Source organism: Emys orbicularis, chromosome 5, assembly GCF_028017835.1.
Source record: "Emys orbicularis isolate rEmyOrb1 chromosome 5, rEmyOrb1.hap1, whole genome shotgun sequence".
NCBI classification, from domain to species: Eukaryota; Metazoa; Chordata; order Testudines; family Emydidae; genus Emys; species Emys orbicularis.
The window spans coordinates 83,571,373-83,587,727 of record NC_088687.1 but is presented as its reverse complement, the minus strand read 5'-3'; the positions used below and the strand labels follow the sequence as shown (position 1 = coordinate 83,587,727).

General features: G+C 41.8%; 1 protein-coding gene across 1 annotated transcript in view; it reads left to right on the top strand.

Moving 5' to 3' along the window:
- LOC135879668 (EF-hand calcium-binding domain-containing protein 6-like) overlaps window positions 1-16,355 on the top strand; it is a 90,774-nt gene that overhangs the window by 57,679 nt on the left and 16,740 nt on the right. The window contains exons 13-14 of the mRNA XM_065405719.1: window positions 14,044-14,182; window positions 16,089-16,213. Of these exons, the coding sequence (XP_065261791.1) occupies window positions 14,044-14,182; window positions 16,089-16,213 (264 nt within the window). The remainder of the gene's footprint in view (window positions 1-14,043; window positions 14,183-16,088; window positions 16,214-16,355) is intronic.

The following is a 16,355-nucleotide window of genomic DNA, read 5'->3' as shown; positions in this document are numbered from 1 at the left end:
CATGGGGAAATCGAGCTCCAGTCCTGGGGCCTCTCCTCATTATACTACTTGATCCCTTCTGTGATCTGGCAACATTGTGATCATTCAGGAATCATGCCACCAATGGCTCCCTTCTGATGTCTGTGCTGTAACCCCATCTAAAATAGTGAGTATGGAAGGCATGGTTCAGTGCTTAATGCTGTGAGGAGTATTATCTTCCACAAGCTTTTCTGGTAATATTTATGCTCGGTTTGGAGGGGAGTAAGATTCACAGAGTGGCATTTCCTGGCTCAGCCCCCCCTTACAGCCTAACATCCAGCACAAGCTCACTGCGTTCATACAGACAGAGGCTTCATGGGGCATAGATCATCCCTTTCCACTGCTTTCAGGGCCTTTCTGACACTACCTGCTCATCTTTATGTCCTTTCTCCTGGCACGGGAGCATTTGGCCAAGTACAAAAGGACCGTATATATTCAGATCTACCAGCTTACAAGTGGGCAGAGCATCCAAAGATCTAGATACAACTCCTTGAAATACCCAACAGGAATAGTAAATACTGTTCATTGTAGGACATTCCTAATATTTTAACATTCCTTTTTGTTTTTGAAACGTGACAGGATTTAGCATCCTTTTCATTGTCAGTGCTCCATTAATGAAGCGGTGTTATATAAATAAGTGGAGAGGTTCCCACCTAAGAGAGGGACCCATCAATCTCCATATTTAAGAGGTAAGGCTCCCAGTGGATAAAAATTCCACTAGGCATTGACTCTGTTGATAGAGCAAGTGCATATAAAATAGTTCATGCCTCAACTCTGGCTGAGCTATCCTGGGATTCAGTCTTTGGAAGTCTTCAGCATACATTGTTTTCAGTAAATATAGATCCGGGGTGACCAACCTGTGGCTCTGGAGCCACATGTGGCTCTTCAGAAGTTAATATGCGGCTTCTTGTATTAGGCACCGACTCCGGGGCTGGAGCTACAGGCGCCAACTTTCCAGTGTGCTGGGGGGTGCTCACTGCTCAACCCCTGGGTCTGCCACAGGCCCTGTCCTCACTCTACCCCTTCCCACCTCCTTCCCTTAGCCTGCCATGCCCTCGTTCCTTCCCCCCCCGCCCCGAGCCTCCTGCACACCACGAAACAACTGATTGGGAGGGAGGGGGAGGCTCTGGGAGCGGAGGGGAGATGCTGATGTAGGGGCTGCTGACATATTACTGTGGCTCTTTTGAAATGTACATTGGTAAATTCTGGCTCCTTCTCAGGCTCAGGTTGGCCACCCCTGATATAGATCAAGTGGCCCAGTAACATGCCTGAAGATTCTTTTGTGCATGACCTTCTCTATTTTGAGGTAAGCACAGCACACCAAAATAGGTTTACATTTTCATTCTTTCCTTCTTCCAGATTAAGCACCTGATTCTGAGAGGTGCTGTTTATTATTAAATGTTTGTATTATCATAGCATCCAAAGTTGTGCCCCATTGTGCTAGGTACTGCACAAACTCCTGGTAAAACACAGTCCCTGCCCCAGTGCTTATAATCCAATTTAAGATGATGTAACAAGTGAGTGTAAGAATAGTAAGGAAAAGGGGATGGAGTACGAAGGTAACAGCAATAATATTTTGTTGTTAGATAAGGTAGCTATGTGTAAAACTGGATATTTCCAAAATTTCTCTCTCTCGCTCTCTCTGACTATATAGATATATCTCTTCTTGCTCTGATGCCCCCTTTGCAGCTATATTGTGTGTGCATATGCAGCATATACAGTGTACACACACACACAATGTGCTGTATATACAACACAGCAGCAAAAGGGGCATCACAGCAAAGGGATTTGAAGTAGGACATGGGAGTGACTTTACAGATTAGTTCAGGAAAGCCATTCCATGCATAAAGAGTGGAATGGAAGAAGGCAAAAGACAGACAAGTTAAATGAGAGCAGAGGCCCTTTGCTCAGGATTGGGCCCACAATGTGGAAGACTTAAAAAATCACATACAACTTTGTCTTAGTCTGTCAAGTTTTTGTGATGAGTGACAGAATTAAGCCAAGAGCTTTTTCTTTTTGGGTCAAATTCACTCCTGTGTGTAGCGTAACAGTAGGTCCATATACTACCAAATCCCACTAAAACTCTTCAAATAGGACTTATGTGGGACTGGAGCGATACATGGCCTTTTGCTAGGTTCTTTTTAAACAGCTGGGACATTTCTCCCTTTCTAAACAGCTGAGAATATAAAGGATTGTGTTAACTTTGGACTTCACTTATAAAGAGGGTTTGGTCTGGGACAACTGGTTTGTGTACATATGCAGTTTCTGCCAGGGAGGTTCTAGTATTTTGATGTTAATAGCGAAATAAGAAGATGAAGCCTTTTTTCCTGTACTGTGCATAATAAAATGGCCATTTCAGTCATCACCCCCTGTTGTATTAGAGGGATCCAAAGTAAGCTTGCAGGCAGGGATTCCAACAGGAAAGAGTACTTTGATTTTAAGTAAATTTCACATCATTTGGCTCTCAGGCCTTGCCAAAGCTACACTGAACTAATAGCTTCCTTGACCATTTCAGTAACAACTGATGCCTTCAAAACTTCCTTTCCTGGCCTTGAAATAGGTCCAAAATAGAACTCCTAATTCCATGGGATTGCTGGTGTTGATCCATTTAATTATTTTAGCACTGGAGTCTGTTTCACCTTTATTAAAATTTCACTGTCAAGCGTTTACCAGCTTTGTTCCTATATTTACAATACCTTTGACTGAGATGTCTAAGACTTTTAAACATATGCTTTAAACAGCAGACAGTCAGCTCTGACATTTCTTAGAAATCTTTTCAGAAGGCCATGTGGAATAGTTCTAATCCGGGAAGAGCCCCTGACTCACTGTGTGATCTGACAGAGTGACATATCACTTGACCTCAGTCCCACCAGCTGTAAAACTAGGTAGAAAAGTAGGGCCCTTACAGAAAAGCAGATGATGCATTTGAGCAGAGATTTCTTGGGTAAATAAATTACAAATCCTACTCCTTGTCCTCTCTCTTTTCCCCCTCCCCCCAAACAAAAACTGATAGTAAGTTTTAAGCAAGAATTTGAATTGCAATTTTTCCATTTTATTTGTACTGTGCAATGAACTTCTTTTTGCAGAGTAAGGAAATGTTATGCAGTGACCCTGTAAAAGTTATTTTAAGGTGCAACAGAACACATAAGGAACAGTTTTTTGCTGATGATCTGACCAAGTTAGCAATTTCAGATTCACTTATTTTTGCCTGAATGAAAGCAGAAGCAAAGGGGAAGTATGGCTAGAGTTCTGTCTAGACAAAAATATCACAGTCCATGAAATCAAATTCTGCTGGTTATTGCCCGAGAGGAAAAGAGGCATAGTTTTAATAGGAGAAGCAATGATATCGAAGTTACAAGACATATAGCTAGTTCGTAAATTTGAAGAAATATTGTGAAAGACTGAAGCTCTGGGCATTTCGCTGCAGGCGGCGCAATATCTCCTCTACAGCCAGATGACTAAAACACTGTGGTTCGACTTGGCCTTTAGTAAATGTTGTGGCTTGGCAAGGTAGAATCAGGTCTGTTATCTTAGTACTGCATTTTTATAATTCATCTATGAATCATTGGCACTCCCAGTTGTAGAATAAACCCTGGCCAGAGTTATAAATGGATCCACACAGCTATGGAGGCTGACAAGCATAAAGCTCTTTCAGACATGAATAACATACTTCCCCTGCAAAGTGGAAATGGATGTCACAACTTGGTAAGACTAGTTTTATTTAACTCTTTTTGAAATTCTTCTCTTTTTTTAATTCAAACAGAAGCAGCACAGCTTTTCCAACCTGTTCTTAATCTGTGAGATGAGTTTCTGAAGAAGTACAATAGCATTGTAAGGACCTTTTCTGTGAGAGGGCCAATGGTCCGTTCAACAGTAAAAGAAATTATATGCAGTTCAGCCAGATCTGTTTCTATGTAAGGTGATCTATTAAAAGTACTGTAGTTGGAACAGCAGCCTTCTCCTCTGCCAAATCTTTTGACATTGACATTACCAAGTGTTTAGATTCCAGCTATCATGTGTCTAAGGATAACTTTAAACAAGAGTCCTTCTCACCAGCCGTCCAGGGCACTCAGCTGTTAACTTTTATTTTCCATCTTTTATTTAACTGAAAACTCTTCATCTTAACTAAGACACAGACTTTAAAAATAATGGGCCAGATCTTGCAGTGCAAAACAGCTGGAAAGCTGCCCTGGAAGGGCAGCTGGATATCCCCTTGCACAGGAGATTTTTTAGGTGGAGTAAGCTGGCATCACTGGCTCTATGCCAACTACCCCTCCCCCAAACCTCTCTCCCCCAGAGTAGGGAGATAACTGGGAGTTGAAGGGGTCGTGACCAGATGGAGTGGGGCTCCAATGAGTCTGGGCTGGTGGAATGACCCTGTTTCAGCTGGCAAAAATTAGATCAGCCCTAAGCCTGCTATAACTTGTGCCAGAGGCTGGTTTTGGCCCTGGCTGCCCTGAGGATTGGAGGGGACAAATAGCAGCTCCTAACCCCTTTCCCCAAGTGTGCGTAGTGTGGCTCAGGCATATCTGAGAACCTGGTCCCATGTGCCTATTGCCATGTACTAAGGACTAATGTGAGAACAGGTTAAAAATGAAGATCAGGACATAAAAACAGTGACTTCCCTCTTCCATTCTATAATAAAACTTATCTTACACAATAACCTCTACTCATGCAGTCTGACACAAGTGTTCTGGCTTTAGTCCAGCCCATTATCAAAATAGAATTTTGGATTTGAGTTTACCCAAAGTTTTGGAGTGTTAATAATTTACCCATGGTTCATGTCTGGGCCTTTCTCTACTAATAATCCTACAAATCATAACCTACTTCCCCTCATTCTCAGCTACCTCAACATAAACCAACCCAACCAGAGGCTAAAGCAAATATGGATAATCCAGGTAAAGAAAAATCGCCTCTCATGGTATAGAAATTTGCCTGGTCACTAACCCCTATCTAAGGGCATGGTGATCCTATCCACATCCTGTTAACCAGTGTCAGCAAATAAAGGGTGCTTATGAATTGGTGCAAAAAAATTAAAGGGCCATTGTTAACATTATTGTGTTTTCTGGCTTTGCTTGAAGAAAACAAGTATAAAGACAAGTATGGCACAGCAGGGAGCCTGCACAGACAATGCCCCCCCTCTAGCCTTCCTGTGCCTTAACTCCTTCAGCATCATCAGACCAGTGACTAACTCCCTTAGCTGTTAATACATGACAAATATAAATATTATCGGCCGAAAACTGCTCTCAGTTACATGGGGACAACTCCCATCAAAGCCACTGACAGTGGTACTCTTGTAACTTGGAATAGGAGTTGTCCCTAGTTATTAAAAATCAATTAATTAGCTCTGCACTGATAATGCTTAGATTATTACAACTGGACAATTTTTTTTTTAAATCAAATTTAATTTTCACCAGTGACACTGTTAATTTTTTTAATTCCACTCGGCTTGGAACATTAAATTAATCACTTTCACTTTTTGGTTTCAAAACATCAGAGGATAGTTTAGATCTTTTTAATAAATATGTTTTCATTTATTTATCTTCATTTCATACTGTTTTGTTAACTTGATGTTGAATCATTAGCAAGGCTTTCAGTGTTTCATAGAGAAGAAAAGAACATTCTGTGTCACTGGAATGCATGTGATACCTGATTTCTGCTATGTTGTTATCTCGCTCTAGTTTTTTGAGTCTGAGAAAGTGACTAAGATCCATCTGTGTGATCTCTAGCTTCTTGTATTATGTAAAAATGACTTCCAGTGATCATAAAATCATAGACGATAGGGCTAGAAAAGGCCTCTTGGGTCATGTAGTGTGACTTTCTGAATTGTGCAGGACATTTAATTGCACATTCCCACTCTGTCTAATGTAATCTGGCTTGAGTACCTTCAGCAACAATATCTCAATAGCCAGTGAGACAGTCAGCTATCTCCATTTACACCCTAGTCTATTCTAATGCATACACTGTGATAAGCAAATTTTCCTATTGATTAGTGTGAACATTTTCATATTTTACTTTTAGCTTATTACTCTTTGTTAAATGTCTGATGCAAATAAGCCCTTCCTTCCAAAAATTATTTCCTTGATGTGCCTTTTAGACTGTGCTAGAGTATTCTTTAAACAAACAAACACACATTGACTTCAGGGGTTAATAGATTCCTTGTAGAATAATCTTCCTCCTGCAGACCTTTTCAGGTGTTTAGGTTCTGGTGTTGTCCAGCCAAATGGTTCCTGATTATGGAATTTCTTTTTCCTGTCTTTCCTTAAAAAAGGCTAGGAAAGTCCTTCAAAGGAAGCCTGTACTGTGCATGTGTCTTAGCTTTCTGATTCACTGCTTCTTTCCCTAAAACGAACCTAAAGAAGGCTGTGTTTCTGGATTAAAAACAAAACATACAGTACATGGCTACTGACTAAGTTATTATATTTCTTCTAAGGTATGTATTTTATCTTCCAGAGAGGCAGATCCTCAGATGCAACTTGAAGAGTACTTGGCACAGCTGAAGGGTGGTGGTGCAAAGGTGCCCCTTATGCTCCTCTATACTGGTTCTGTGCTGAAGGTTGCCTTACACTGCACAAACTGTCTAAATCCTCTTTTCCCATCTACACCCTGTAACAGGGTCGCGACTCCGCCCCCGTCTTCTTCCTTCCCAGAACCTCCCAGACACCACCTGGTGTACCCTCAGTGAAAGTTTATTTACATTTCCCTCCATCAATATCACCACAGTCCCCCAAGCTCTCCCCTGTTTACAATATTTGCTGAGCTTTAAGCTTTCTCAGCAGGGGAACAGAGGTCTCCCTACCCTGAGGCCTCTGTATGACAAGGCTCAGCTAGCCCCCTTATTAGTAGAGACAGGCTCAGAGCTGAACCCCAGGTAGATAACCAAAACAACAAGAGTCAGGTAGTAACAGTTCAGATTGCATCTATTTCCTTCCTTCCTTCCTGTATCAGCCCTGGGCTAATGGGGTTAGTTTTTACCCCACCCAGCCCACCAGCCTGATGAGATAATTGCCCCCAATCAGCTTCTCCTGGGGCCCTAATCAGCATTGAAGTGATCAGAGTGCAGGCTCACCAACTCACTCCTGGCACTCTGTCACACACCCCTACTCCAGCAGTTGGGAGGGGGTGGGGTCGGTTCAGCGCCACTTTCTACTGGCAGAGTGGCACAAAGCATCTGAAGTCTGGCCCAAAATATGAAAGTCAAAAAAGATATATTGGACTATTCTGACCATGAAAATGTTAAATATATCAACCCCCCTGCCCTGTATCTAAGGGTGTATGATACTGTAGTGTTTGAAAACTCATATGTGGTCATGAGATGCTATGTTCTTATGTTTGCACCAAAAGACATTCTATCAAGATGACAATTACTGCTAGTTGAGACTCCTGTGTCCTTTTTTATCACTGTTATGGAATATCCATATTCCACTGAGTAATACCTATGTAGCTAAAGTTGTAGAAAAATGTATAATATATTATTTTAAAAATAGGTATATAATTGTTAAATTAAAGACTTAAATTAAATTAAAACAAAGGTATGAGTTAGTTTTGTACATGCAATCTGAACTTTGTCACTACCTGGCTGTTTGAGTGCCTAATCATGCAATCTGAACATTCTCCAAATGTAGGAGGGTAGTTTTGGTTATTTACTTATTGGTATATGGAATAACTATTTAGTTTTGTGAGGTATTCTTCCATCATCTCTTTGGTAACAACCATGTGTTCTTGAGCCTCACCCACGGTCCTTTGCATTATGTCCCCTTTACCTTTAGCCTTTTTGTTGAAAACTGAGTAACAGTAGGTAGTATCTATACTATTTTAGTGATTTTTATTGTTTATTCTTCTTTCTTACTAAATAGCACTCCTGATTCTTTCCTTACTTATCTTTTTCTCTGGATTTATTTGGAGGAACCTTATTTTGTTTTAACTCCTTTAAGATAACATAATTGCCTAGGCTTGTTTGTCCTGGTTACTTTATCACTTGTATGCTATGGTTTATTTACTTATTTCAAGATCACCTTTTTTCATTTCCTGTATAATTCTGTTTTCTGTTTCAGTTCCTTGCTAACTTTTGTTACCCATATTTTTCCTTGGGAGCTCATTATGCTTTGGGCTCTTAGTATTGTGTCCTTTTGAAATGCCTGTCAGTCTTCTTGCAGCTAGTACTTTTGCCCATTTACCCTCCTTTTATTTTCCTTATGTTAATGTTTGTCTTACAAAATGGTAGTGTCTTAGTATGACAACCCACTACTTAACCTTTCTCCCTATCCTAAATTCAGTTAACTTAAACTGTATGAGCAAACTGGAGTCTTTTTCCAATCCCACCAGAACTCAGAAGCAGGATATTTGTGATCTAGTTATTACAGACTTCTGGTTTCTACAGATTAAGGCCCCAATCCTGCAGACATTTAAGCCTGTGCTTTAACTGTACATATGTGCATAGTACCATTGAAGTCAGTATGATATTCACGTGCACAGTTAAGCGTGTGTGTAAGTGTTTTTGCAGCACTCAGCCTAACTCTTGCAGTTTTCACATACATCACAAGGAACAAGTGGCCACAAGTTAAGGTGTAGACTTTATTAATTCACCAGCCAATGATTAATTAATTTCACTTCAAGTACAACATTCCCAAATATCCCATGACTTCTAGTTCCACTTCCTTGTGAGTTAATATCAAATCCAGGATCAGATCACATCTGGTACTGTCTTTTCCCTTTCATGTTATAGAAAAGTACAGTGTTGTTAAATTTTGATGGCCTGGGCTGTGGAGTTCTGGCTGGTTTCAAGCACTGTGAGGCCAGAATTTAAACCAATCACTATATTTCCAAATGCTGTTCCTATAGAAAATGTAAAATAATAATTATAAATAAATAATACTTAGCTTTTATCTAGCATTTATCATCAGTATATCTCAAATTGTTTTACAAAGGGGGTAAATATCACTATCCCCATTCACAGATGTGAAAGCTGAAGCAGAGAAAAGGTCACCCAGGTCAGTGGCTCAGGTCCAGGTCTCCTGAATCGAAGTCCAGTGTCTTATCCGCTGGGCAACACTGCTTCCCCTAGAAACAGATCATTAAGAATTGAAACAAAAAATTAAGTTATAGGATATTCGGCGTTTAATAGTAATGAACCATACAGGGCACCTATTTTGAGCCCAATCTTAGAGCTTGTCTTCACTACTGGGGAGATCGACGCTGCTGCAATCGATGCAGCAGGTGTCAATTTAGCGGGTCTAGTGAAGGCCCACTAAATCGATGGCAGAGTACTCTCCAGTTGACCCCCATACTCCAGCTCCCCAAGAAGAGTAAGGGAAGTTGACCGGAGAGTGTCCCCCATCAACACAGCGCAATGAAGACAGTAGGGTAAGTCGACCTAAGTTGATGTAGCTTAGTCATTTTACCACAGTGTCTTACTATACCGTCTCGATGGGAGACGCTCTCCGGTTGACTTCCCTTACTCTTCTTGGGGAGCTGGAGTACCGGGGTCGACCGGAGAGCGCTCTGACGTTGATTTAACAGGTCTTCACTAGACCCACTAAATCGGCACCCACTGCATCGATTGCAGCAATGTCGATCTCCCCAGTAGTGAAGACCAGCCCACACATGCATTAGAATGTCACCAGCAAAACACACTGTGGGTGAAATCCTAAAGCTTGTATTGGGAAGATGTTAGCCTCCTGAGTGTGTGTGAATAGGTGCTGGTGTTTACACCCGCCAAGAGTAGCTAAAGGTGGGGGGACCCCTTTGGTAAATTTACACCCCAGAATTTCCAACCTCACTGACATCAGCATGTTCCTGGAACATGAGCACTATTTTACAAAATCTCTTTATGACTGGGCCTTCGGTATCTGCAGTTGCTGGAAAAGCATCTATTGAACTGTTTGCTAGTGTAAATGGGCAAAACTCCACTGAAGTCTGGGGACTCCTTTGTTCCATACTGTGCCAGGGGCTGACTCCAGTATTGGGGAGCTGCAAAGATGGCATAAATCTGCCTTTGAACCCCATCTCCTTCTTGTCCTGTGTTGAGCCCAGCTCAGAGAATTCAAGCCCATAATTTCATTGCACCACCCATTAGCCAAAACTTGCTAATGATGTTGGCAGAGCTAATAGCTCGCCGTGTGTTTATATTTACTACTGGCGGATAAATGACATGTAGAAGCAGGAAATGAGGTTAGATTTCGAAATTGACTTTTGCTAGATAAGGCTTCTGCGCTGTAAGAATCTGATTTTGTTTCTGTGATTAATCCAATTTTATGCAAAGCTTTGCAAATGTAGGGTATGTCTAAACTGCAGAAAAGAGATGTGCGCTTAACATGGGTTAGCTACCTGTATTAGCTGACTTCAGTTAAAATAGCAGTTAAGACTCAGCAACTTGGTGTTTAACTTGCTAGCAGCTTGAATTAAAGCCTATAGGGAAGCTTAGGGTCGAACTTGAGAATCCTTTTTGTATAATAGATGGATGGCAGGGTTTGTTTGCCTTTGAAAAGTGTCTACTGTGTAGGTATTATAGCTCCTTTTCATATTGCTGGTTAATAAACGTTACCTATTATTAGTGACCTGTAATAATGATTACAACTCTTGTGGAGGCCAAAGTTATACACATAAACACTCACACGCATCTGTGGCTCATGCAGCAGCCATTTTTCATGCAGAAATGTGAATTTTTGCACATGCAGTAGGTGTAGCACTTTTTTTGGAGGTGCAACACAGGCACCCGTGTTTGAAAAGTTGGCCCCCAAAGCCCCATTGATTTCAGTAGGATTTTGTGTTGTAACCTCAAGACAGTTTCCTAGGATGCAATGCAGAGTGTTGTTAATGTTCATTAATGGCTAAATCCTGTAGTCTGTATGTTGAATGTGTGGAAGTTTCAGTAACAAAAGACTGTTAAATAAGGGCTAGGATTTTGCTCTAACAGAATACATTTGATGAATGAGAAGCAGTTATCCTGCTATACACAATATCACATCAAAGCATATTACAGAAAATCTGGCTCAAGCTCAACAGGTTCTGCAATGCACCATTTAGTGCATGGTACTCTGACAGCGTATATAATAGTGTAACATCTCAGAAGGCTCCTTGACAGATTGCAAGGGTTTCAGAAGACAAATAGCAATAGGACTATTGGCATTTTTACTGATTTAATTCAATCCCTCAAATAAAATGTTGAGTTAATATTTTAGTGATAAGCAGGGCTCTTAGGTGCTCAAGGTTTTCAGGTGAGTCCTGGAAATTTTGGCCATGAGCCTTAAATTTAATATTTAATAGTATGGGAAAATATCACACTGTTTAGTGGCCTCATTACCATCTATTCCTCTTAGTTTGACATAGAGACATTTATTTTGGGATGATGGTGAAAGCTCTGAGAATGACCAAAACATGGGAAATATTTTGAGAGAAGCAGGCAAATGTGTTGCATGCTTTGGTGCTCTTTATAAGCCTGCATCTCTGCTTAAACTCAGGTGAGATTTCAGTTCTCGTTGGACAGTGCAGTTTTACAAACTCTGACACCAGCTATTGACATTTGCCGTGATGAGCCATCTCTTATTAGTACTTTCAACTCTTGGGGGATTTAATTAAGAGATTTACTTACCAGGCACATTCAAACTCCAAATATTTCTCTACAGAAGGACACACAACCAGCAGGACTTCCCATCACAGGGCATTAACTGATGTGATGCTATCGTTTTCAATATGTGTAACTTCTTGCCTTCAACCCCCATGCTGAGTTCTTGTGTTCCTTTTTTCCCCAGGGTCATGTCCTACACAGAATCCCCACTGTGACTTTGCTCTTCTGGGTCAACAGCAACATGAGATGACAATTTTCGCCCTTTATTATTACTTGTCTAAACTTGGAGAAAAATAAGATTCCTATCTATTACATCTTCAGGTTTCAACTTACAGGAGGCAGGGTGGAATATAAAGACTGACCTGCTTCAAGTCTTTAGACCTCCTGTGCCTTTAAGAGAGGGGTAGCAAGGATGGTATCTGAGCTGGCTCTATAGCTTTCACAGATTGTAGCTGTTTTCTTCCAAATAGTAAACATGTGATCTGAAGAGTGGCTGGCAAAGGCTTCTTATATTTCTTCTAATGGCAGCACTGGAAATATTTCATGCATATATAAGCATCCATGTAAACAACTGTTGTTTCCTGCATCTATTGTAAGTTTCAGTAAAACTTATTAAGTACTGTTTCTCTTTCTTTTTTTTGAAAAAAGAAAAAGCCTGCATTTTCTTCTATTTCCCAAGAGGCTTTTTATCGGTTTAAATCAACTAGGGATTTTTCACATATTGACATAAGCATTCATTTGCTAATTTGCTGGACATTAAACTGCACGGAGCCTCCCCCAGCGTTCTTGAATGAGACTGAAATACTTGGGTACTTAGTGCTGCTCAGACGCCGCATCATTCCAAGTACACATATGGTTTTTCCTCCTCTATCTCCTAGATAAAAGTCACTGTTTGATCGCCTTAAGGAAAAGAATGAGTTAAATGGACCAATATTCTAGCCTTGGCTCTAAAACTGGGCCTTTTCAGAAACTCCTCAGCACCTGCAGCAGCGAGGTCATTTGCACATACATAAATAAATAAATTAACAATGAATAAATAATTTAATCCCACCACACAATGCCACCTTGCAGATTTGATCCTTTGCTCCCTGTGAATTTGTCCATTCCTAATTCTTTTTGATAAAGTCCTCAGATACTTGCTGACTGTCAGGCTAATTTTCTTATTGTTTTCGCTTGATTAGTTCTGTATGACCTAAGGTCGCCCCTAAAATCCACATCTCTCGTGAAGACTCCGAAAGGCCTTCTTTTTTTCAAAGGGATGGAAAGTGCCTGCCATTTCTCCGGACAAAAGCCTGGAAGGTTTTCAGTTATTAGCCTCCTGAAGCAGCCCTTTCGCTCACCCAAGCGCAAAAAAAACTCATTAGGGGGCACCTTTCTTTCTGGCCTCTTTATCTAATGCATGTAGGGTTTACGTATGTCAAGATTTTCAGGTCTTGGATGAATTTGGACTGTCTCCCCTTTAACCCTGCTGGTGTAGCTGTGCCCACCATGTAGGTTGCCTATATCTCTGTGTTCTAAACTGTCTTGAGAATCTTGATGTTTTTAAAATCTATTTTACAGCCTGCTATGTGGTAAATGACACACATTTCTAGAAATGCACTCGGTGAAGGTGACACTGCACAGTTAAAAGTCAGGACGGGTTGCCAGTCACTGGTGGAGGTTCTGTCTCGACTCTCAGCATTTTTCACTTTGGGATTTATTTTTCTGAAAGCTTTTTGTATCTGAGTTTTAGTCACGCAACTCCTGTTAAAGCCAAGGGGATTTGCATGGCTAAAACCCTGCACCTCACTTTGAAAATGCACCTAGTCTGGGTTAGATTGTGCCCTGCCCCATTGATCCCAGCACAGGAGCCAAGCCCACATACAGTCCTTGTGCTTGGCTAAGAGCAGTGGCTGTGTGAGGCTAAATGCACAACACGTCCTGGAGCTCCCACTGGGGAAAGTATAAAGCACAAGCCACCCCTTCCAGGTACACTGTGTGTGGACTTTGCCCTTGTGTATGCCCTGCAGGGGTAGCAGGTAGGGTGACCAGACAGCAAGTGTGAAAAATCGGGATGGGGGTGGGGGGTAATAGGAGCCTATATAAGAAAAAGACCCCAAAATCGGGACTGTCCCTATAAAATCGGGACATCTGGTCACCCTAGCAGGCACTCTCCCGGGCTTATGCATGGTGTAAATCAGGCTGGCATTTGGCCAACTGTATTATCCATGAAAACCATACAATGAAATATACAGCAATGCAATGCTTATATTTACCCCTTTAAGAACAACATAGCATGAAGCCATATAGGTGGGTAGTACTGTGAAATAGTTGTGCTGGCTCCCCCTCGTTGGACATTTTCCTGGATTTTGACACATTGACAAGGGGGCAGGCAGGGCACTAGGATTAACTTTCTTGTAAGACACCAGTGGATGATGGGGCAAGAGGCAGGCTAAATGAACAGTCTTCTCTTTCAGCAGAGGGTTGCCTAGTCTCTTTGACGAGAAATCTGTAACAAATTCTGTGTGTGAGCCTAACGAAGACAAAGATGGGCAGAAACAGAAAGAAAATATCCCTAACCAGAAAGTGAAATACACCTGTGGAAGAACTCCAAGGCAGGTACAGGCAACACACACACAACCCGTTATTGTAACCCTACTTTTTTTTTCCTTCTTCTGGAGAGCACCTTATAGAATCATAGAAACGTAGGGCTGGAAGGGCCCTCAAGAAGTCAATAATTAACTGATGCTTATCCTGATCTGACCCCTTCTTGATCAAAATTCTGCAAGAAGCCTATGAACTGTATTCTGGATGGCAGCCAAGAACCACCTGTCCTAGTTGTCCCGACTTCAGAGGCATAGTCTAGCCTCCTCACTGGGTTTATGAAACCCAGTGTTTTGTCCTTAGGTCCTCCCTAGTTTCACTGCAGACTGGGCAGTGTGGGCAAGTTTCTTCCATCCTGTCTTTATGGTGGTGACAATAGATTCAGTTACCCACACAGGAATGCATGTGTGCCTACACAGAGCTACCATTTCGAATGGGCCAAAATGTGCTCGAGATGCAGAGGTATAAATCCTGGAGTAATTTCACTGGAATCAGTGGTGTACGCCTGGATTTATAGCTATGCAGATGAGAGCAAAATGTAGGCCCCATCTTATTTGCCTGTAAAATGCCATACACATCTATGGTACTATATAAATAATAATAAGAGCAGACAGGGCCGGCTCTGGCTTTTTTGCCGCCCCAGGCAAAAAAGCCTCCGGCCGCGGCCCCCCCCCCCTGCGGGGGAGGGCTGCCGGAGCCCTGGGAGGAGGGCGGCGAGCCCCGGCGGGGGCTCCGCTCTCCCCCCGGCGGCCAGAGCGCCGCGCCGCCCCCCTCCAGGTGCCGCCCCAAGCACAAGCTTGGTGGGCTGGTGCCTGGAGCCGGCCCTGAGAGCAGACATTCTACAGAACCTCCTCTGTACATTGAAATGGTGTTGTGGGGTAGGGGGAAAAGTCAGAGGTTGTGGTCCACATTTTACCACAGACTCACTGATCAAGACACAGCCACTGTGCATCCTGCTAACCCCTGATCCTATAAACACTTATGAATATTCTCATGAATAAAATTAAGCAACTCGTGCATAAAGTTAAATATGTGTGTAAGACAGTAGTTTTCAACCTGTGGTTCACGAACCTCTGGGCGTCTTCAGACTATGTCTAAGATTTCCAAAGGGGTCCGTATGTCCATTTGAAATGTTTTAATGGTCCGCAAATGAAAAAAGGTTGAAAACCACTGCGGTAAGTGTTTGCAAGATCAGGGCCATAGTTTGTAATACTGTTACTCCTGGCACAAGTCATCTGTATGGGAACTCATGGCCAGCCAGAATACAGAGAAAAATAATACAAATTGAAGTTGAGGGGACTACTCCATAAATAAAATGAAGGAAATAAATTCTCATGTAAATGTTTGCTGGACTGAGCCCTGTGTCACTTTAATTTGATAGAATGAATGAGGAAGTAAGAGAGAAAATAATTAGTGCTGGAAAGCTGTAGACATAATTTACCTAGAGCTCTCCAAGGGATATCATAAAGTTATTACACATGAAAATTAGATACAAAACTGGAGATATGGGACAATTACTAAAGTAACAAGTGTATAGGAGTATAGAATGCACAGTCCAACTTAAAGCAAGATTTCCCATTCAATAGCAGCCTGCTCTAGCTGCTAAGCAGTTGGAGTGGGTATTTGTGTAGATGTTAAGATATTTGCCAGTTGAATAGCTGTAAAATTCATGTAACTCTTAATTGTACTTGGGTTTCCATGCTCAGTGGAAAAGTCCTGAGACTGCATCCTGTCTAATAACATAATTCCTATGAATTCTGGAGGGAATAGTGAAATCATGCTGTTGTGAGACCGTAGTCACCAATTACTAGAGAACTCCTTGTTTGAAAGAAAAACTCCAGGAGACATTTGTATTAGGATAATTGCAAATAAAGTCTCTCTGTTTATAAATCTTCACACCTATCTCCTTTTCCCCCCCAAGCTGTTCAAGATTATTAAAAGCTTGCTAAATAAACGCTACCAAGCAATAGAGAAAGAGTTTGAAGAGTTAGATGAAATGAACTCCCGGCGCCTCACTCAGGAGACTATGTACCTTCTCTTGAAGCGGTAAGAAGACTGGCTTCTGAGGCTTCTGGGAAGACTTGGGGCTAGATCCTTGGCTGATGGTGACTTCCATGGAATTACACTCATTTCCACCAGCTGAAGACCTGGGGTGCTGGAACAATGTGTATAGTGGGGGTGCTGAGAG